We start from the raw sequence: 23,829 nt of genomic DNA on the forward strand, positions 1-23,829 counted from the left end.
GAATCTGGATACCAGCTCCTTTACATGGCATTCCTGTGTTTCACACATGGCCCCTAAGAGTGGGTGAAAGGCTCAAAAAACTTTTAGCAACACATATAAAATTAATTTAGAACAACACTCTCTCTTCCCATTTTACAGTTCCAGAAATAGAAATGTGGCATCTCACGCTGCATCACTTAGCCAATCTGACTACTGCAAGACTCATTTCCTCTTCCACTACAGTGACATCACTAACTTGCTCCTTCCCTCTCAGTGGTGCACTGGGAGCTACAACAGTTGTTTTTGTACATGTACAGGCAATTATTAATTCTAGGTAGATGCTATCCCATAGGTTAGGAACAGTGTTCCCTCTAGCGTGAGCTAGCTCACAAATTTTTAGCCTTCAGCTCACACATTTTTGTCTTAGCTCAGGAAGGATGACCCCAGAGCACAATAATTTATGCAACAGCTCACAACTTTAATACCAGTAGCTCACAAAGTAAAATTTTTGCTCACAAGACTCTGCAGCTTAGAGGGAACATTGCTTAGGATGTGGTAAATATTAAACAAAAGGCCACTGGAATCTGTAGTGCCTATGTCTAAGTTGTACACCTGAGCGCACAGACATAATTTTCTTTTCTGGAGTTTTTGTTTTATTTAAAAACACCAGTGTTGGAACACAGAGAGATAATTCTCCCTCCACACTAATCATTCCCCAAATAGACATCTGCCTTCTGACTGTCTCTCTCACACACAAATAGCAGCAAAGAAAAACTTGTCCAAACCATATGGAAAAATTGAAGCCAGTTTTCAAATGGTGGCCATAAACATGTATACCAACCCTCAATGAGGAGGTGGATAGAAGAGTTAATATAGGAACCTTCCCCTCTATGGCACTTTCGTGATGTAGGATGGGTGCTTGTAAAGTGCTTTTGAAGCACAGCAGCTATGCCTTGAAAGGATCACAGTCATCTCTCAGAGTGATTAAAGGAAAATGTTTCCAGTCTGACAATTCATTCTGGGCATGCTTGGCAGTATAATCTAGCATCACTGTAGTTTAAAGATATAATCCCTCATCATATTTTAAATTGTCATTTTAGTCAGAGCTATGAACAGTACCTTGAACATTGGGCAAATTGTGGAGATGTTCCAGTATGGACAGGATTTGCAGAGTGGGCACATCTGGTATTTACCACCACTGTTACAGATTTCCTCTCTATAGTTCATACAAAGGAAAGAAGAAAAAGTGGGGAGAAGAAAATAATTAACCTATTTGATTAGCTTGCAGTAGACTCCTTAATACTCTTCTGAAACTTCATTCCCTGGTCAAACTAGATGTGATCTTGGGAGATTCATAATAGATCTCCCATGATCTTTTTAAAGTTGAAAAGGCATCTGCATGGGGAAGCAGCTGAATCTGGTTAGGGCCACAGAAGGAAGAAGGCTTAATCCTTTTCCTGCCCATCATTTCCTCAGCTTCATTCATGCTGCCTTCCTCAGAGCTGCTATTTGCTCCATGAGAAATATACAACTATAAATTTGGTGCTGGTGTGTCCCTTCCATGGGGCAAATAATGGCCATGGAGGTTGACGGTACAGTACAGTAAACAGCAGAGGGGGACAGGGCAGATGCCTTTTTTCCCAAGGCTCTGATCCTAATCTACACCAACAGATATTTCCACACATTAAATCTGTTTTCGGTGTCACATCTAGCTTAGCTCTTTATTGCATTGGGTACTCCATGCTTACAACTGATTGAACAGGCACATGCTGAGCAACAGAGTCAACTTTCATGTTCTATCTGCATTTTAGGAATGAAGTTTCAATACACTTTGGGAATCCAAGCAGTAGAAATCTGCTAAATCAAGTAATTCATTTTGGTTGATGGGACATCTTGAAGCATCACACTCTGCTTAAGAGCAGCTGTTGCAATATCCATGTGAAAGCCAGATACTACAAAGCTCTACGGAGTTCCTGTAGCTCTCTTGAGACAGGGTGAGGGAAAGGTCCATACTTACGCAGGTATGTCATCAAACATCATAAAGATGCCAATTAGAAAGACTATAGTTCCCACTATAGCTGCTGGAAAGAGCCATCCAGTGTAGAAACCTAAAACAACAAAGGCAATACTGAAACTGCAGAAGCAACCCAATTCCACAATGCCATTTCAGAACACATGACCTGAAAGGAATCCACAGCTTCTTCAGGTATAGGGAAGAACATTAAATCTGACAATCATACTTAATGCATTACCACCACCACCAGGTAATCACACAACAGGTCCATGGTGGTAAATGTGCTTGAGGTGTACAGTGTCGCTATGAAGCCCCCATGTTCATTGGCCTCTCTTTCCTTCTCCACCTTAGCTATGGAACCAACTTTACCCTGCCAGAAATCTAGTTTCAGGTCATCCCCACATCAAAAATTTAGCATAGGTACGAAGTGGCAGAAATGGACACCACATCACCTCGATCTGATCCTCTTCAGTGGTAAACAATGATAGCATCATAGAGATCTAGACTGAGGCTTTCAGATCATTAACCAGGACTTTTCCTGATAAAAGTGACTTCTGACATAATATATTGTTATTGCATTAACATTCTTACTAACAAAGATCCAAGCCATATATTAGCATTTTTGGCCTGAAGCTTTTTCTCCCTTCATGACCCAATATTTATAGCTGAGAACTATTTCAGACATACCATGTTTACATAAGGTAGACAATACTACCTCTAACATGCAACCTCCTCACTCCAAACTTCCCTTCCTTTCCTCATCACTATGGCTAATTCTTAACATAACCCCATCTGTAAATACTTAAACCCACTGGGGCCATGGAAAGACAAGGCAGGACTTTCTATAAACCTGGAACTGGCAACCCTGTCTCCTTCTCAACCAACAGCCAGCCTACCTTATGTGTCTTAAGCTTTCCCTCTCCCTTCTCAGCAGCCTCTACCTAGGAAAACTGTTGTGTGGTGGCATAGTTCCCTGCCCCATTTTCTCCTTCTCAGTCATTCACCAACCTACATTTTATCTGCCTCCCATTTTCAGCTATATTTATTATTTATTACATTTACACCTCGCCTTTCTCCATAGTGGAGACAAAAGCAGCATACATTTTTTCTTCTGCTCCTTTTTGTCCAGACAACAACCTTGTGAGATAGATTAGACTGAAAATATGTGACCTTCCAAAACCATCCAGTGAGCTTCTGCAGCAAGATGGGGATTCAAACCTAGTTTCAAATAAGGAAGGAAGCAGTAGACAGACGCAGCAGAGCACCACTGTGCTCACACAGAGTTCAACGCAGCACTAAAGCAAGGTACAGGGGAATGAAAGCAAGGGGCCTCATACTCACCAAGCCAGGCAAAGTAGAGTGCAATCTTCTCTCCAAAGTACCTGCGAATGTGATTCAGAGGCTGGTATTTTTTCCACTTTCTCCACTGTGCCCAATAATGGAAAAGAATCTGCCTCTGATTCATTTCATTGGGGGGTAGCTTGTCTGATGGCATCCTGAAAGGACCCTTTGGGGAGTGTATGAAATATTAATTACATCAAATATGATTTTTGTTATATTTCATATTAAAATATGGAAATTCTTTATTTACGCATGCCTTTATACAAAATTTCATAGTTGACCATTAACAACATTCGGATCCAGATTCAAATTATATAATTAAATATCTCCTTCCATAACAGTGAAATGGGTTATCTTTCTTTGAATAACCAAGTGTATTCTCTCAGCAAGAAAAGGTTTGGAATCTACGGCTTTTCTTCTCTCTGTATCAAGTAGAGAGCTAGATGACTGAAAAGGTAAATTGCTTGCATAAACCCAGGGAAATACCTCTGCCGCACACTGAGAGGTTCACAGCTGTAAACAGAGGCTCTTCATTGATGTCACATCAAAGTTGTTTATCTTGTATAAATCAAATAGTAGCTTAGCTCCAAATATGGAACAGAATATTTTGAAAGCACAGTGAACCCTGAAAACTTTTACCTTGTTCCAAGGGCAGAGAAATCAGAAGAGAAATGCAAGCCAAATGTGCTGGTATTTTAAGGCTACAAAGAGAGGGACTCTAGGAAAGCAAAAGCCTATTTAAAAGGGCATTGCCTAATCACCCTAATGGTTCTTGGCACCAACGATCAACACAGATAGAGACTTGCTGACCAAAGAGCTGGCCACATTGCACCGATTGGAATGGTCAGATCTGTGCTTCCTTGTATAATACAGAGACCTACAAAAAACCACACTGGAAGAACTTTATGCCTCCCTGGAAAGTTTTAGCAGTACTACAGAGAGGACTATTCAGTGACAAGTACAAATTGGAAGAGAATTTCTGGTCTATATTCGCAAAAGGACAAGAACAGGAGCTACTAAATCTTCTGACAGAAATTGTCTTTTCTTGATGGAATGATCTCATGTATAATCTCACTACTCAACTAAGCGATCAGCATGTTTTTTACAGATGAAACATGGACTGTATTCACACAGCAGGAATCAAACTGCACCTTTAAGACCAACCAATTTTTATTCAGAACATAAGCTTTCGTGCACTCTCTTAAGCACACTTCATCAGGTATTGTGAGCTGAAATACTAGCAGTCTGGTAAACTAACTGGTCACATAAAACACGTGATTCACCTAGATTTGCAAAAACACCATTTGGCAGAGATTTTATTGCCTTTTATGGCTATCCAGACCAAATGGCCTAGCCGTACTGTTTTATGTGACCATGTGACCAGTTAGTTTGCCAGACTGCTTGTATTTCAGCTCACAATACCTGATCCGCTCATCTGATGAAGTGTGCTTAAGAGAGCACATGAAAGCTTACATTCTGAATAAAAATTGGTTGCTCTTAAAGGTGCAACTTGATTCCTGCTTTGTTCTACTGCTTCAGACCAATACGGCTGCCCACTTGGATCTGTATTCACACATGCTTCGATACTGTGCTACAGCTGTCACTTGCAATTGGATTAGCTTATCCACACATCAATATCTAATTGCAAATGACTGCTATAGAACAATATGCTATATTGTGGTATGTGGATGCAAAAGTCTCCATTTCAGCCTTCTGATTTTACCTTTGGGTTGTCACCTGTATTGTACAGAACCTGTCCCAGCATCCAGACCTTAGGCTGATGTTGCTGGTTAAATGGCTCTGTTCTTCAGTGAGCACCTTTCTCATGATTGCAATTATATGGATGTGCAATTGTTACAGGCACAACTCCTATCTCCGCTGGTTCACACAATTTTTAGAGTCTTTGGAAGGTTGATCTTACTTTTAATATTTAAATTCTGTATTACATGAACACTATTAAAAAGATTATGTACCCCTCTCTTCAGAGGCAGTGACATGCATTTCTGTTTTGTTTTGTTTTAAGGGGCAAACAGCTCTTCCATTCCCCACCCCTCCCAACAAGAGTCTGTCATCATTGTTTAAACTATTATTCTGCTATCTTTGCAGAATCTGGACTAGGGTCAGTAAAGCTATAATGGAAATTATCAACTCTGCTGTAAACAAACCAAACAAGCAAATAAAAACCCTGTGTGTCAATACAAAAGATGCTAGCCTGGAGTTGATGTATGGGAGGGAATGTCTCTTGGGCTCATATAGCCCTCTCACCTCCTTTCTCTGCTTAACTGCTTTGGGTTTGCTTCTCAAACAATTTCAGACTATAGTGCTAACTATAGTTTGTTGAAACAGATAACATGATGGAATTTAGTCAGAGTACATGGGAGGAAAGACTGGAAGAGTGAAGAGGGGAGGATGCAAACACAGCACTCATTCCTGTAGTTTCAAACCACAGTTTGGCATTACATGTGAACCAACTTTCTCATCATCACCCCTCAATCCCCCTTCTGTTCAGGACCCCATACCTGAAAAGTTTAATTTGCACTCCTGTAAAGGAAACACTGATGTAGATCTACTGGATCTTGTCATAAGAGGGTGTGTGTGTTATCTATTGCTGCTTATGGCATCATGAAGTACCAATTTTTATCCAATAGAGCAGCAGTCATGTGGCAAGCACTGTAAGTGGGGCGCCCTGTACCCAACTACCCCCAATCTAGGCATTCAATGTTACTAAGGTGGCTCTTGTTTCCTGCATACATAGTGAGAAAGATGGATCCATTTTCAGGAGGACATACAGTTGGGGAGTGTGGAATTCTTGGTGGCATCCTGTTCAAATGTTGCAGTCTCTTGGTTCTTCTTTTTTATGTTACTCTGGCTAAGATGCTCCTATCCATGTGAGCAGAAGTAAATTAGGAAGAATCTGCTTGCCAGCTTACATCATGCAGTGGAAACGCAGCTGAGAAGACTTCTTCATTCAGCAGTCTTTCCACTCCAACATGCCCTTCCTTTGGATCGCCATATGTTGTGGTGGCCAGAATCTCATACAGCTAGTGGAAAGCACAGAAAGAAAAAAACAGGATTGTGCTTTTGTTTCTTATCAACCACCACCTTCCCTGTATTATTCCAAGTATGAACACTAAGGCAATTGTGCCACAGCATCTCACTATTGTAATTCTTTGGGTGCAGCCTCACATTATGTATAATTCCATGATTTTTTTAGAATATAAAAATGCAGCCACTGGGACTGTGATTTAAAGGGCAAGATCAGTGTAATGGGAAAAGAGAGCTTAAAAAACTATTTTTCCTTGGGTTCCTTCCTGCTGCAAGTCTCCACTTTGGTTTTAACTTCTCACTGATGAAAAATTACACACACTAGAAGTGTTCACCAAGGAGATAAAACCAGTAAAAGTAACAATATTAAATTTAAAAAATGGCTCCTAAATCTCTACACCCACAAAGGCCTCCCCCTTTACATCCCAGCACCAGATACATTTTGTTAAAGAACTAAACATCCTAAGAATTAATCATAGAACTACAAGGAACATGCAGCACTGTTCTTGATGTTCTGCTTCTCAGTGCTGCATCCAAAGTTTACAGGCTATATAATATTATTTTTAAAGGGAAGAGAATCTTGAGAACTGATTACAGACCAGTGAGGGTTTGTATAAAATTAGGGGTGTGTAGAAAGAATAGCAATAAGATGTCTAGGTTGACTAGTGCACAAAAAAAAAAAGACAATCTCTGATGAAAATTAAGCAGGGGGGATAGAATAAGAGTCAGGATGAATGACACTATTAGAATTAATCCCAGTTTTATAAGGATCTAACTTCTGTGTTCCTCTTTCGGATCTGTTTCTTAGTGCCAACAGGACAGCCAAGCTTGTCACTAAGCCAAGTAGCCCATGTCCTCTGACTCCCTCTACATACTACTTTCTGGGCTGGGTTCCCCAGCATTCCTCCCATCCTTGGCTTAGAACTTACTATTCTGTGCCGTTGTGTGCTGCTGAAGAAAGTTTCATGGTGATTACTCCCAAGAAACCTGTAGGGGTAAAAAAACCTGGACTGAGAACATAGTAGACTAGAAACCCAAAACTTGTGAGGGAAGAATAGATGCTTCAGGCCACCACTATTCTTATCTACCCACCTACTATGAACATTAAACAGCCTCTACAAACCCAGTCTTAAAGACAAACAAATATTACAAGATTTCCTCAGTGAAATAGTTCAGACTGGAGGCCATGAGCAAATCTTCCATGCAATACTAGTGCAACATCAGAAGAAATGTCACCTTGGGCTGAGTGATAGCTGCTGATACAGCAGTTAAACCTAGGTCTAATTGAATTTATCAAATGGAAATCAATGCCTTTATTTAATAGCAATAATTCTTGACTCAGAAATATAATTTTAACAGTAGGTGGTGTCAGAAGACAAGTAGTTGAGCAGTATGTAGCTTAAACTATAAAAATGCTAAGGAAAATATTACTTCTTAGTTTGCAGGCTGAGTATCAGGTGCCAGAAGGCAAGATAAGGTCATTCAGTCCAGGGTCAGGGGTCAGGTAAGGCAGAGTTGATGGCTTAGAATTTATCATACTAATTGCATCCACACCTAACAGCCTCTCTTGGGTGGTTTCTATAGCCCCATGCTAAGGGTCATGCTTTCAGCTATCTTCTCAGAAACAATTCTGCAACTACTCATCTTTGTTATCAGCAAGCAGCTGGTGTCAGGCCAGGAAGCATGCACTTTGCCATCTTGCCTATAGCTGTGTTCTCAGCCTCCATTTGCAGCACTCTAAGGGTGTGGGTGATATTGGTGGGCTAGAAACAGTCAACTGAAGTTCACCTGCTGAATCAGAGCTGGAGGGTGTTGGTGGCTCTGAACCAGCTGCTGGCTGTGAATCCTGACAAGCCTGCAGTTCATTTTCTTGCTGGTTTCCTCTTCTCCTGAGGAGTCCTTGCTATCACTGAGCCCTGGTTAATTCATAATATATGATCATGTATAAAAAATCTCTCAAAATTATCCCCGGGGGAAATACTCTAACACTGTTTTATGGTTTCTTACTTGGTTTTTACTCTCATCTATATACAGCTGCTGAGCCCCATTGCTCTGGAATTCAGTTAAGTGCTTAGAAATTGAGCTGGGAAGGAGGGAAAGGAAAGACAAGGGTAAACCAAGAAAGAAAGGGAGAAGAACTGTAATTCTGAAACATTACCATGGTAATTTGTTTGCCTTAAAATGGCAGGTGTAGTAATCCAAGGGCAGGTCTGGAACCTCATCGTAGAGAATACTAGGGATGCCCAGTTTTATCAGAAGTCTGTGAGACCAGTTAAGTACTGCCTGATTGGGTACAGCCTAGGGAAAAAGTACAGGAGAATCTTGCTAGATGGGAAGGGCACTGTCTGTACAAACTAGGGAGCTAAACAAACACATGGAACCAAGCAGATTATAATGAGGTTAAGGATGTAAAAGATCAAGAAGAGCATGCAGATGAACTCAGAAGAGCTGCATATAAAAGTGGGGGCAATTTCTCAATGTACATAATCACACATCAACAATATTTGCTGGATAACGGAATCTAATTTCTTACCACACACATCAGATCCTGGTATATAATTAATCTATTTTTGATAGAGATGTAAAATTTCTGGTATTTTGAAGCTGGGGAGGGGGGAAATTTATGGGGAAAACTGGAAATCTTGGGAAAAAATGAAATACATGAAACACTTGCTGTCCTATTCAATTAAGACAAATTTTACAACTTTAACAACAGACATTGCAACAGTTGAAATAGTCATGGAATTTAAAAGTTACAAATGCCTTAGTTTTCTACAAGCAAAACTACAAAAATACACAAGGCTTAAATAAAACCACAAGCTGATGCACCCTATGATGCTTTAGCCTATACACCTTAATTTTTGCTACCTGAAAAGTTAAATAAAAAAAAGGGTGGGAGTTAAAAAGAAAATACAAGATCCAAGTAGTCAGCCGTGTTGGTCTGAAGTAGTAGAACAAAATAGGAGTCAAGTTGCACCTTTAAGACCAACTTAGTTTTATTCAGAACGTAAGCTTTGTGTTAAATAACATAAACTATATTATTTGGTCAGGCAAAGAGGTTCACGAAAAAGTCAGTAATAATATCTGCGTAGAAAGTAGAGAGAGCGCAGTTCTCAATGAAACGTTCAGGGTTTGCCTCTGAGGCTGTGGAGGAGCTTCTGCCACAAAGCCTTCTGACCTTTTTCCCCCTCCAGCAAGGTAAGGTAATAAACTGCTTGATACCCAGTTGGTGGGTACATGTGCCACAATGGCTTGAGGAAGAGGTGAAAAGGTCAGCAATAAGTGAAGAGTCAGGTCAAAAACTGCCACAGAAGCAATGAAACCCCTGCATATTACCCTCATAAAGAGCAGGTGTATTTCTAGGTGCAGATATGCATCTTGTATTTAAGAGCTGTAGACATCTTCTACAGCATGCCCAGCTTGTTTTTTAAAAAAACAAACACATTTCACTAATTCTAAAAGACTAAATACTGTATTTCATTAGATTTTTCCCAGTATGCCCCAAAATTTCCAATTTTCCTCTTAGAAAAATGGAAAAAAGCCTTCAGAATCAAACCTGGAAAAAACTCTTTTCCCTGAATTTTTCCATTCCCCCCTCCCCCTGACTTCACATCTCTACTCTTTGGGCAAGAAGGAAGTGGAAACAAATAAGGGAGGGGCAGGGAAGTGGCAAAGTTCCATTTCTTCCTCTGCATGCTTTCTCCATCATCTGAAATTAATTGCAGTATCTAAGACTGGAGCAGCTCTGCTAACTGAACCAAAGCATCAAGAGACCCATCAAGAGACCCTGGACTGTATTACTTGAGACCACAGATGACAGAACTGCATGACTGAATGCTTTCTCATATAAAAAGTCCCAAAGCATGGAAAAGCAGATATTATGGAAAAGGATTCTTGTCTAGTCTTCTCTTTGATGTGCTAGCTTTTTACACAAGTACTGATGTTTATAGCATAGTACCTAAATATGGAACTTGCGCTTTGAAGTGAAAGTGAAACAGTCGAACTTCAATTTTAGAATATCAACATAAAGCTTTCTGAACAACAAAACCCCCCATTATTATATCATCCACAGTTTGTACACAATACAAAGTGCAACCAAGACAGAAAGAAAAGTTTGTCCCAATGGCATTTGTACAGTGACACCCTCACCTGCAGAGGAACCCTCAGTCGAAGATCCTCAGCATAATAACAAAGCACACTCCAGGGGGCATTCAGCAATACAAAGTACACCAGCTTCTTTGGATTCTGAGCTACATGCTGGAAAAGAAGGAAGGAAAGCAACAGTAACTGCACTGAAATTCCTTTGCTGTGCATCTCTTTGTAAAAGCTTAGTGATTCCTAGGAGAGAATGCTGGGGGCAGATGTCTCATCATGGTCACACTGGGTCCATTGACAGCTCCTCTGCAGAATGGTGCTGTTGCTGGTCTCTTCATGGGTATAATCAGGCTAGCCTAATCTCATCAAACTGAGACCTCGGGAGCAAAGTCCTTATCAGTATTTGGTAGGGAGACCACTGAGGAATACCAGAGGCGTGATGCAAAGGCAGGTAATGACAAAACATCTCTGAACATTTCTTGCACTGAAAAAGTTGCATTAAGTTGGTTGTGACTCGATGGCAAAAGGAAAAAAATCTATACTGGGTAGGAAGTATTTATTCACTTGCAAAATATTTATGCCGCCTCTCTAGAGAACCTGCCCAAGGCACTTTACAAAATAAAAGATAATAAAAAAAGAAAGCATTAAAATATATTAATTAAACCCAGCATTAAAAAAATCACAGCCTAAAAACCATAGACCATCACACAGACCACTGTGCAGCTTAAAATGATAGCTTTCAGACTAAAATACACTAAAGTGGTGTTCAAGAACAAACCCTTCATGAAACACCTGGGTGAACAGAAACATTTTGGCCTGGCACCTAAAATGGACCTACATATTATTGACTTCCTCCTTCTGCTCCCCATTTATATGCTAGGTCTAATCCCATAAAGGTGTACTCAGCCCCCAAATATGCAATTCAGGGAGGTGCATGTCTGCCAGCAATGCATGACGAAAATGAAGTTAGGTCGTGCATTGTCGGTGCTCCTCTATGTTCTTGACACTGGCTGCTTTCGGGGGAGGGAGGTGAGGAAACATTATCAGAAAGATGCAAGTCAGTGGGATCCTCACACCTTTCCACAGAGAAGAAGAAGAGATTGGATTTATATCCTGCTCTTTGCTTGGAGTCTCAGAGCGGTTTACAATCTCCTTTCCCTTCCTCTCCCTACTACAGATACCCTGTGAGGTAGTGAGGCTGAGGGAGCTCTTTCAAGAACTGTGTGTGACTGACCTAAGGTCACTCAACAGGTGCATGTGGAGGAGTGGGGAATCAAACCTGGTTCTCCCAGGACCCAGATTAGAGTCTGCACACTTAAACCCTACACCAAACAGCCAATACCTTTATCTGGATAAACCAGACTGATAATCATCTAAGACACTGAAGGGTTTTTTTTCACTATGGAGATGAAGAAGACAGTTAAAGCTATGAACAGGACTTACTAGAAAAGCTTCAAGTTATATGAAGGTTTTCAAGGAACAAAACAGTGAACTACAAATAAGATTTTGATACAGAGTCAAATGAAGTTGAATGTGATGGTACTGTATAACTGCTGGAGAGCTCAGGGTGGGTGTACATATTACAGTGCAAACACAGGACTTCCAACTCTGTGTCTGCCGTGTAATCCTAATAGCAGGAGCATTTGCATGAGAGAATCAGTGACAGCGGGCTTAGCTCTCCCCCCTGCAAATGCTTCTTGGCTGCTTTTAACCTATTCTTCCCCACCTCAACTCGGACATAAAATAACCCTGTTTTGGGGAATACAAGCCTGAAAAGCATTTGCAGGAAAGGCCTGGCAGACAGCAGATTAACTCATGCATATGACTACTCACCATCACATTCATGTTACCTCAGTGATGCATCTTCATGGCCAACTTGGAACTTTGAGACTAGCAGTTAGAGAGTTGGGGACTTTGTTAAGGGTTCAAGAAAGAGGAAAGCATGCACATAATGGTTTCATAAAAATGATCCCCAAATCCCCCTCTCTCCCTAAAGAATGGTGGCACCAATAAGACCAATGAAAAGCAGAAGAAATGCTAAGACCAGAGATTTTGATTACCGTTTCCATTCGCAACCCCACCTTCTGGAGTTTATTCAGAAAACTTTGCCGCCACATTCTATGCATATCAACTGATTTTCCTCGCTTATTAGTCTGAGTCTCATGTTTTCCAGTTTGCTCCTCCAAATCCTGATGATCTGATTCCCATGCAAGAACAAAGTCTGAGACAAAACAAACACAGAGAACAGATCATTACAGTAACAGCTGTTGACAACAGCAAGCAAAGGTGAGCAATCACTAAGGAAACTTAGATTGAAAGGATAAGAACAGAGCGGGATGGACAATGGAAATCCTAGGACAATGAAATGCTACAGGAGAAGCAGCAAAAACTAAGGCCTTCCTGCAGGTCCAATCACTTTGGAGATAGATCAAGAGTCCAGGTAGCCATGTTAGTCTACCTGCAGCAGTAGAAAAGGGTCCAAGAGCACTAGAAAAGGGTCCAAAGTTTAACAAAACTTGTGGTAGGGTATAGGTTTTTGTGAGCCACTGCTCACTTCTTCAGATACAGCTGGAATGTGAGTCCATCTGTGCTATATTGGAAAGTGGAGTGATTTCAGATGACAAATGACATTAGCAGGCAGATTACAATGGAACATGTGATTGGATTAGGTGTGATATACAGAGAGGCATGCTTCTGCCTGCTCTCCCCTGCAAATGTACTCTTCTCAATCCACTCATTAGGGTAGGGGAAATATGATGCTGGATGTTTCTCTTGTTACATTGAGTGTGGCAACAAGTACTTGAATAAGCACCTTCCATCAATCAGGAATGGACATTTCTATGTAGAACCATTTCCAGGCTCTGCAGTTCTGCACACCAGCACTGCTTATTCATTAAATGCTTAATTAAAATATTTGAACATACATAGGAATGGTGGCTTTTACAAGTGCAAGGAGTCTTGCTCTACCAACAAATGGCTTTTTGTACCAGTGGAAGATTCCATAATTAGCAGGGATTCTGAGCGGTGGAAGTGTGTTGACAGCAAGCATGCCATCTCTTACTTTGGTATTCTTTCAAAATAAAACATCTGTTAATCTCAGAAATCATTACGCAGCTTGTCCTTGTAATGCTTCAGTGTCCTTACCTATCCTGGTATTTCCATCACTGAAGAAGTTTGGAGTGCTGCGAACAGAATGGCCCAGCGATTTTTGCTTATTCAACTGAAAGAATAATGTTAACAATATGAATAAAGAGATGGCTCAGATTTCTCACTGAAATAATACTGAGTAGTAAAAGGACACAAAATGCATGGTGTCAGACAAGATTTGCCTTGTTCTTACCAGAATTCAAGCAGTGACTGATGCTATCTGTCCAGAGCAAGATGAGTAGCTCTGTTAGTCTGTCTGCAGCAGTATAAAAGAGTAAGAATCCAGTAGCACCTTAAAGACTAACAACATTTGTGGCAAGGTATGAGCTTTCATGAGTCACTGCTCACTTCTCCCATCCACTGTTGCCTACCCTATGTCAGCTTGTGTTCAATTGCATCCTATTGCTCCTAACCACATTGCCTATACTGTTTATTTGCTTAGAACTAACCCTAGGGCCCTTTGATAGAATGCTAGGTATGCCAACCAGGGGGAGGGGAGAGCAGGGCGCCAGAGGCCATAAACGGCGGGAAGACCAGAGGGAGGCGCCGCCGCTTCCCAGCCGCTGCAAGGACATCGGCCGAAGGGGGGAGGCTGGATGGCCCAGGAAGGGAGATAGCCAGCGTGTGAATCAAACACCTTGGAGAGGGAAAATAACTTTGTTTTGAGAATGATTTAGAGGCCCCTGTCTTTGATGTGCCCCATAAATGCTAGTGCCTTTTCAATGTATGTTATCACTCTCAAAGACCTTCTGCAGCAGTAACATTGTATATTCAATAAAAGAAACTTATTTCAAAAGAAAGAGTTCTATTATTTTGAAGAATCAATGAACCCTGCGCTGACACCCACTCTCTGTGGCATTCGGACGATACAGTGATCAGTGATTCATGAAAGCTCATACCCTGCCACAAATTTTGTTATTCTTTAAGGTACTGCTGGAGTCTTGGTTTTTCTACTGTCCAGAGCAATAGTCAAGCCTCCACAACTAAAAACAATGTTACGCAAAGGGCACTGCAGCTAGCAAAGATCCACTATTAGTATGGAGACTGATTCAGTGGGTGTAGTGTATCAGAAGCCAGACGCGACATGCGCAGAGGCGACTGGGCTGTCCCAGACGCCTCCAGCGCGGGGCGCAAAATCCCCCGCCAATCACCAGCTGTGGCGGGAAGTTTAACAAGTCAGGATTGGCCTGACCTGTCCAGTAGGCTGTACCGGGGACTGTACATAAGCGGGACCCGGCCCGCGTGTTCTCTCTCTTGCAACGTGCTCCCAATAAAAAATGTTAACCTACTCGCGTCTCCAGACTGAGTACGTTACACTGGCGACGAGGAGAGTACGTTACAGTGGGTATCCATGTTGATTTGTAGCAGCAGAACAAAGTTTGAGTCCAGTGGCACCTTTAAGACCAACAAAGTTTTATTCCAAGTATAAGCTTTTGTGTGCAAGAACACTTCTTCAGATACAAAAAATGGAATAGAATCTCCTCAGGTCCTACTTACAGGAAAAGAGAGGGTGTGGGGCAGCAATTAGGAAGGACCAAGATACAAAAGTTGAGGTGAAATAGAATCTTACCAGCCATCTGATTCTATTTCAGCTTGACTTATGCATTTTGGTCCTTTCCTAAGGCTGTCCCCCACCTTCTCTTTTCTTGTAAATAGGACTTGAGGAGATTCTATTTCATTGTTTGTATCTGAAGAAGTATGCTTGCACATGAAAGCTTATCATCATCATTGATAATAATTCTGTAATGGAATTGGCCAAATCTGGCATTCCCATTGGCTGTGGTGTGCACTCCACCACTTATTGGCCCATCAACTGCCACTCAAGAGAACTTGCATGACATTGGTTGAGCCCATTCCTCTCCCCCCACCCCCTGCACTGTTGCCTACATACTCTCTGTAGCATTCAGAAGAGAAAGTATGCAGCAGTGGCTGGGAAATGAACAGACACATAATTAAGGTAGTAATGTGACTAGGTGGCAAGGCCTGGCCCTGCCAGGAGCATTTCCTCATGGGCTATGGTGGCCGTCACTTTCCTGTCACTCCCTCTCTCCCACCTCGCTCCAGGATAGACGAGGATTGGCCCACTGGGGAAGATGCTAGCTAGGGGCTGTTGCTAGGCAACCAAGGTTGTTTCCGTCAGTAAAAGGAGAGGCCTTATGTGAACAGAAAGCCATAGAGTCCATTCTCCAAAATAGTTATTTTCTCCAAGGGAAGAGAGAGCTGTTGTCTAGAATTTAGTTGTGATACCAAGAGATTTTTAGGTTCCACCTGGAGGTTGGCTACCCTAGGCCTGTCAGCACCCTCTGGGTGTCTTGATGCCACCTGACTGGCATGACTTAACTAGGCCTGTCTTGCTTGCTCCTGTTCAGCAGCAGCCCCATGACAGCCAGTGTGATTTAGCAGTTGCCATCTCCAGGTTGGCAAATTCCTGAAATTTTGAGGGGTGGAGTCTGGAGACAGTGTTTGAGGAGGGTTGGGCCATAGACTCCACCCTCCAAATCAGACATTTCCTCCTGGGGAACCACTGTTGCCAATTTCCAGGTGAGGGCTGGAGATCACTCAGAATTATAACTGCTCTCTAGATGGCACAGATCAACTCCCCAGGAGGTCGGATGGGGGGGAGTGAATGCCTTTACTTGGGTGGGTGGGAAGACAGTAATGGCAGGGGGGCACCTACCTACCCCCCACCCAAAGCTTTTTCTAGAGCTCCTCACAGTGGGTCTTATTCCTAGTAGTTTGAATAAAGCTTTGTTGGTTTTAAAGGGGTCACTTGGCTCAAACTTAGTATGGAGACTGTGTTGTATAATGGTTAGAATGCTGGACTAGGATCAAGAGACACAGGTTCAAATACTCATTCTGTTATGGAACCTTACTGGGTGACCTTGGGTTAGTCTCATACTCTCAGCCTAGCCTATCACACAGAGTTGTAAGAATAAACTGGAGGAAAGGAAAACAACAAAGAGCACTTTGGGTCCCCATTGGAGAGAAAGGGAAGGTATAAATGAAGTAAGTAACTAAATAAACCTACTAAGTGGGGAACAGGACTTGACATCATTTCAGTAACCAGATCTAAATCTGCCACTTTCTCACCCAAACATGGACAGTTTAGTTTTAATAACATATGTCAAACAGGATAACTGGGAAAGCTAGTCCTGCTGCAGCCAAGATCGTGTACCACCCTTATTAATAAATTCACCATACTTCTATTCTGCCCTTTCAGATACTGACTCTCAAGAGAAAGACAACTGCCTTAAAAACTGAAAAAGGCTTATGAAGTAGCAAAACAAGACTAGGTGACTGGTGGTGGCAAGAGGGAGAAAATTACTAGAACACCAGGACAAGCTTAAAACAGACATTAAGTTGGGTCCAGGATGATCTGCCATCATTGGCGATTTTGCTTGGAGGGAGTGGTGGACCTACCCTGAGGCTGTTTGTCAAAGATCTAAGTTCCTTCCAAAATATTTTAAGCAGAGAAGAAGCAAGTTGTACCCCCACGAGTGACACTATCAATTAGAATCAAACCACCAAATGGTTCTCAAGATGCCACCCTACCTATTACAGTAGGTGAAACAAGACTTTTGAGCCCCTGTAACTGACTTCCTGAAGGGGTGAAGAAGGCTAAATCCCTTATGCAGCATCTCAGGGGATGCGATGCATATATTTTCATTTCTTTATCTAGGAAGTTTATATGCTGCCTCTCCTGCGTCATGCTTGAGACAGCTTACAATTAAAACAGCCATAAATTCATAAAAGAACAAACAGACAGATATCTCACCAGGACTCAAGGCACATTACATATAATAAATCAGTGCAATCAACAGAAAGAAATTAGAAAATAGCTTTAAAAATCTATTTAAAAATAAAAGGCACTAAAATTAACCAAGGATATAAAAACAGCATAAAACAATCATGGAGCATCCTAAAGGTATTAATAAAACAGGCCTTTGACTGGAAGCAGACCATAAAGCTGCTGAACAGCTAGTACCCCTTAGTTAACAAGGCTTGAGAGGCAGGTCTTAATTAGCAGGCTGAACAGTATGAGAGTAAACTGTCCCTCAGGTTTTTAGCATGGCTGAAACTTGTGTATGGGGGAGTGAGATATCTGGAAGCTCTTTTCTGCTATTGCTGCTTTACTGCTGCATATTTTATTCTGCTTTCTGCTACATGTATAGACTGGACCTCATTGCAACACTTCTGGTATTAAAATCAAGTTATGAGGCAAAAGGTCTTGTTAGCTCCAGTTCAAATTAAATCCTGCACCTCACTTGTGGGAATATCACATGCTACATCAAAGGACTGGGAGAGGACAGACTCTCCAGCTACCTAGGAGAAGAAAAGCCTCATCCCTTAGGAACACCTACTTACCTTTGGCTGCAGGAAGGGACCAGAGCTGGGTTTCCCACTAGGTGACTCAGGCAATTGCCTAGGGCGCTGCTGGTCCAGGGGCACAGAATTGGACCCCCAGACCAGAGGAGCTTTATTCCTGCTTTTGCATGCTGGGATGCAAAGGCAGGAAAAAGATCTCCCCACCCCTATGCCTTTCAGAATCTCTGAGAGGTGTGGGTGGCAGGGCTTTTTTCCTGCTTTTGTACTCCAGGGTGAAAAAGCAGAAAAAGATCTCTTTCCCGTGCTTCTTGGAGTCTCTGAGAAGCATGGGCGGCAGGGTTTTCTTCCTGCTTTTAAACTTTAAATACCTTATCTGGGGTCATGCTGCAGTCACGGCACAATATCTCCATTCTATCCTATGGTCCATAGGACAGAATGGACTCCGTTCTATCCTATGGGCCCATAGGGCAGAATGGAGAGATTGGGTTGGTGCTGTGATGCAACGCTAGAAAAATTGGTTTTGACTTTAAACACCTTCTGTGGGCTTGCGCTGCAGTCGCAGCCCGATCTCTCCATTCTGCCCTGTGGGCCATTCTATCCCATGGAGCACATTCTATCATATGGGCCCATAGAATAGGGTTCTCAGTACGGGTTGGGGGAGTAGTTAGCCTTGTCTGGGGTGCCAAACAGTCTAAGTCCAGTCCTGGATGGGACCAAGTAGCAAAGAGAGCAGAAGGGCAGACACAGGGGCTGTTTCTACACTTGACAAAAGATCTTCTCTCGGTGCGCATTTAAAATGTTCATCTACATTGCATACCACCATCACTTCTGACTTGCTTTACATTATCTTAAGTCATCTACACTCATTTTCTTGAATTGGCACCAAAAGCGGTTTCACTCTGGAGTTGCTCCTCACTTTACAAGAGTACTTTTGAACAGGAGTTTTCTACAGGCGAACTCAATGCTCATAAAATCAGAATCAACCCTGAGTGTAGAAGCAGCCAGGGATAGGGAGGAAGGAAGGAAGCTAATACCTGCAGTAATAACAATGCATTCCCCTCCCCGCACCAACACTAAAAAGCACAGGGCCTAGAGAATATCTTTGTGGCACTAGGAGCTAGACCTTTATCAGTAGTTAAGGGGGAAAGTTTTTCAGAAGAGTATTTGCCTACCTGGGAGATCTCGATAGAGTTTATTGTGCTTAGGCTCCCATAATTGTTCTCATTCGCATTTAGCTCGTCAGGGATCAAGTTGCCATCTTCTTTGATCTTTCTTCGCTGCATCTTTATTCTTCATGCCATTGACAAGCAGAACTCTTCTTAGTTGCCTAGGAAGAATTACCAAACAATTGAATTTCTAGCACTGAGATCCAAAGTAACATGCTGTCAAGAAACTCTACCAGCTCCCATTCAGTGGACATGGGGGAATAGCAGTTTTTGGGTCCTACTCAAATAGTATTACTGCCAGCAAGTTTCTCCTGGTCTAACCAGTCATGCTGCTTGAAGCAGCAGCAGCAAATTTTTCTGTAAATTCATGCAGGAAGAGTGACTGCAAGTCGGTAAACACTGCTTGGGCCTGACATCTGCTCTGCAAACAATATGTGTGTGTGGCAGAGCCTGACACCCAGCCCACCTGATTAAAGCTTCACCTAGCATGAATGTGATTTGGGTAAGTGAACAAGGAGGAAATGTCCAATGTAGTTGTTGGCAAAAGAGTCAACACCGCACCAGAAGTACTGAAACGCTTACTGACATTCAGAACTGAAATTTCCTTTAGGGTAATTGCTAGGCAAACTATTGAGCTAAATGTGGATTTGACTTTCAAATACTGCAAGGTAGGTTAAGAGACCAGTCAGAAGGATTTTTCACACATTACTTTAACCCTTATTTACACTTACTGGAACCCAAATCCCAACATGAACATACTTTAATCAAATGCTGTTTGTTCAATTCCAGGAGCAATATGAGTGTGGGGGGAAAAACCAAAATTGAGTATTTGGGCAAGCCAGTGCTAACATAGCCAGCTTTTATTTTAATTAGCCATAAGATACATGAATTAAATAAATGACAGGCCAGTACTAATAACTGATCACACTGACCACAGAAAAGTACCCTTCTGACCATAATAGTATCTTCAACTATTAAAAAAGCCTCTAGCGTGAAATCCTCTAGCTTGTTTTATGAATTCTGAGGGCATCATTGTGTAGGTACTGTTTCCCTTATTCCAACCATACAGCAGTGGGAAAAACTGCCAGTGGAACTTCTGGATTCTTTCACCTCTGGTCTTTCTAAAAGTCTCAGATGCTGGTTAAGTAAACTGAAGTTAACTAAGCAAACAGAAAATGCCTCATAAATCAGCTAAGTCTATTACTAATTTATCTAATAGTGATTTTCTTATTCTTGCCTTTTTACCTTCACAGTATAATTTTGAATTATTCCTATGGTATAATTTTCCAGTAGAGTTTACAGTGAAGATTTATTACAATTTTATTGTTTATTTTAATTTTAGAGATTGTGAGAGTATTTCATCTGGAAGTTTTGGTTCCATATATGGTTTTATTCAAAATTCTGTATTTTATATATAATTTTGTTTTGTCTAAAAGCCTTTGAGTTAAAGAGATACAACTGTTAATAAATATATGCAATCACAGATCTGGAAGGGGCCAAAAGGCCATTGAATTCAGTGCCCTGCATTATAAACACCAATCCATTCACCAGTGTCCCACCAATGAGCCTCTCAACATGCACAGTGAATCAGCACACTTGTAACCTAGAAACTACAAAGGACAACACCGTCCTTGGCAATGATTACTGCTAGTTCAAGCATATATCTAATTCTGAACATGGCCAAATGTGTGGATATTTAAATCCAGATATTAGAGCCATGAACAGACCAAACATCTTTTTACAAAACTGAAAAACCCCAAAACAGCAGAAAATCTGAAATCTAAAAAAAAAAAGTGGATCCCCCCCAATAATACAAGCAGCACTTGTAGTTTTAAGAATGAAATAACTTCAGTGGCTGTTGCTAGGCAACTGTATTGCCAGCAAAATGCAGGAGGAGGGGGTGAGCCCTTTCCAGGGCTGTTTTAGCCTTTGCGGAGGACTTATTAGGGCCAGGCCTGGTAGCAGCCACTGAGCAACTTGCTCCCACATGACTTCCATAACTCACCCAGGTTTGGCTGCTTGTTACTGTTTAACAGTAGCCACTGCACAAAATCAGTGTAAGATAGTGGTTAGAGTGTCAGATAGAGGCTCAAATCCCCACTGGGTGATAGAGGCTCAAATCCCCACTTTGCTCAATGAGTGACCCTAGGGCAGTCACATACCCTAGGGAGTCACATAGGGCAGTCACACATACATTAATGTTGTTAGCCGCCCTGAGCCTGCCTCGGTGGGGAGGGCGGGATATAAATAAAAGGTATTATTATTATTATTATTATTATTACTCTCAGCCTAACCTACTTCACAACTTTGTTGTAAAGAAAATGGAGAAGAGCAAAATGATGTAAGGTACTTTGGGTCCCCACAGTAGAAAAGAAAGGGTATAATTGAAGTAAATAAATAATAAATATAGTTGAAAATGGAAAGCAGATAAAAGGAAGTAGGTCTGTGGGTAGGAAATAGGGAAAGGGGAGAGAATATAAGGTCTGTCAGGACAAGGAGAAAATGAAATATTCTGGGGAGAGGGATACAGGGCAAAGTGAGGTGCCCCCCACAAGTCCTTGGGGTTCCCCATTAAGCAACTGGGCCTGGCAGATGGCATTGTGCAACTGGGCCTTAGTTTTCATGGGAAACGCCACTAGGTGGTGGGAAAGCTAAAGACAGGGGGGCTGGAAGGAAGGGGGGAAGGAAGCAGGAAAAGGGGAGAGGCTATGAGGGCTTTCAGGGAATGGAAAGAATAGTGGGGGGAGAAAAAAAATGAGATGCCCCTTGCAAGTCCTTGTAGGTCACCTGCTTGTTATATCTAATTCACAACATAGCCTAAATTTAGGGTTGCCAATCTCCAATTGGGGCAGGGGATCTCCTGGTTTGGAGGCCTTCCCCCCACTTCAGGGTTATTAGAAAATGGGGGAGGGAATGTCTGCTGAGCACTCCATTATACCCTATGGAAACTGGTCCCTGCTTAGGGTATAACACAGAATCAATCCATGGGTATCTGGGGCTGGGGGGGCCTGTTTTTTGAGGTAGAGGCACCAAATTTTCAACATAGCATCTGATGCCTCTCAGCAGCCCCCCTTTCCACATTTCAAAAAGACTGGACCAGAGCCTCCAACTCTTGAGCCCTCAAAGAAGGTACCCTCATCCTCCATTATTTCCAATGGAGGGAAGGCATTTAGAAAGAGCATGGTCCTTTTAAATATGATTAGCAGAACTCCCTTCAATCATGCTTGTCACAGCCTTGCTCCTGGCTCCACCCCCAAAGTCCCCAGATATTTCCTGAGTTTAGGCTTCCCAACCCTCCCACTCTGGTGGGGGACCCCCGAATTTTCAGCCTCCTCCCCGCTCTTAAAAAATCTGGGAGTGGGGGGAGAGAGAACATACCTGTAGGCATCATGTTCTTTTACAGCTTGGGACCCGTTTTTAAAATGTGTCCCTTTAAGGCTGCACAGGAAACAGGAACGGCCCCTCCCTTTCTTTTCCTGTGCAGCCTTACTTTTGTTTTCACAGCGAGCAAATTCTGCTGGAAGAAGACCAAGTACGGTAAGTATTTGTGTGTGTGTGTGAGAGAGAGGTAGGGGGGATTCCCTGGTATGGAGCCCCCCCCCTTTAGAAAGCGTGGGGGGGGAGGGAAATGTCTACTAGGCACTCTATTATTCCCTATGGAGAAAGATTCCCATAGAGAATAATAGGGAATTGATCCATGGGTATTGGGGGCTCTGGGGGGGGCTATTTTTTGAGGTAGAGGCACCAGATTTTTAGTATAGCAGCTAGTGCCTCTCCCCAAAATACCCCCCAAGTTTCAAAAATATTGGACCAGAGGGTCCAATTCTATGAGCCCCAAAAGATGGTGCCCCTATCCTTAATTATTTCCTATGGAAGAAAGGCATTTAAAAAGGTGTGCTGTCCCTTTAAATGTGATGGCCAGAACTCCCTTGGAGTTCAATTATGCTTGTCACATCCTTGTTCCTGGCTCCACCCCCAATGTCTCCTGGCTCCACCCCCAAAGTCCCAGATTTTTCTTTAATTGGACTTGGCAACCCTAGGCTCCACCCCCAAGGTCTCATGGCTCCACCCCCAAAGTCCCCAGATATTTCTTGAATTGGAATTGGCAACCCTACCTGAGTTGGACCTGGCAACCCTACCCAAACTGCTGGTGCTTAAATCCTGAGGCTGGGGATGTGAACAGAGAAAGGAGATTCTTTTTACCACACCTGGGGGACCCCTGGATTTGCAGAAAAAGGCAAAAATATTTTTGAAGTGAGAGGTTAATCCCCTCAACAGAGGAGTGGCATCTGTGCTTGTACAAAATGTAAACAAACAAACTATAAGCAATGGGGTAGGGGGATGAGCAGTAAGGAGGGCATGGCAAGCAAGAGAATTAGCAGGGCACCACTGCCACCAGGATTCCCCCTCCCCCTGCAAGTTTCTCACAGATCTCTGTAGCAGTGTACTGGGGAGGGGGAGAGGAGAGCAGGTGCTCAGATCGCTGCCCTATGAGCCAGGCTGGTGGAGACACTACAGGTCATCTGCTCCCATTGCTGCATAACCTAGGCTGGCAGATGTGGTAGAACTGCAGGTGGGCAGTCTGGCACAGATGCAATTGGCCCTGCAAGTGGGGAGAGGACGGGATTTCCTCCACAAGTGTTGTGGGTCCCCTGTTTGTTGTACAAAGTCAGATTTTTGGTTCAGAACCTGGAGACAACACGTATAATCTCATTT

General features: G+C 42.4%; 1 protein-coding gene across 3 annotated transcripts in view; it reads right to left on the minus strand.

The window, feature by feature from the left end:
* ANO7 (anoctamin 7) overlaps positions 1 to 23,829 on the minus strand; it is a 51,745-nt gene that overhangs the window by 23,267 nt on the left and 4,649 nt on the right. For all 3 annotated transcript variants that reach the window (XM_060242113.1, XM_060242112.1, XM_060242111.1), the window contains exons 2-11: positions 19,120 to 19,274; positions 13,619 to 13,694; positions 12,535 to 12,695; positions 10,529 to 10,636; positions 8,538 to 8,677; positions 7,309 to 7,366; positions 6,265 to 6,375; positions 3,335 to 3,500; positions 1,997 to 2,087; positions 1,099 to 1,195 (exon numbers count right to left, since the gene is read on the minus strand). In XM_060242113.1, the coding sequence (XP_060098096.1) occupies positions 1,099 to 1,195; positions 1,997 to 2,087; positions 3,335 to 3,500; positions 6,265 to 6,375; positions 7,309 to 7,366; positions 8,538 to 8,677; positions 10,529 to 10,636; positions 12,535 to 12,695; positions 13,619 to 13,694; positions 19,120 to 19,230 (1,119 nt within the window). In that variant the 5' untranslated portion in view covers positions 19,231 to 19,274. The remainder of the gene's footprint in view (positions 1 to 1,098; positions 1,196 to 1,996; positions 2,088 to 3,334; positions 3,501 to 6,264; positions 6,376 to 7,308; positions 7,367 to 8,537; positions 8,678 to 10,528; positions 10,637 to 12,534; positions 12,696 to 13,618; positions 13,695 to 19,119; positions 19,275 to 23,829) is intronic.

Source organism: Heteronotia binoei, chromosome 6 (genome assembly GCF_032191835.1).
Source record: "Heteronotia binoei isolate CCM8104 ecotype False Entrance Well chromosome 6, APGP_CSIRO_Hbin_v1, whole genome shotgun sequence".
Taxonomy (NCBI): Eukaryota; Metazoa; Chordata; class Lepidosauria; order Squamata; family Gekkonidae; genus Heteronotia; species Heteronotia binoei.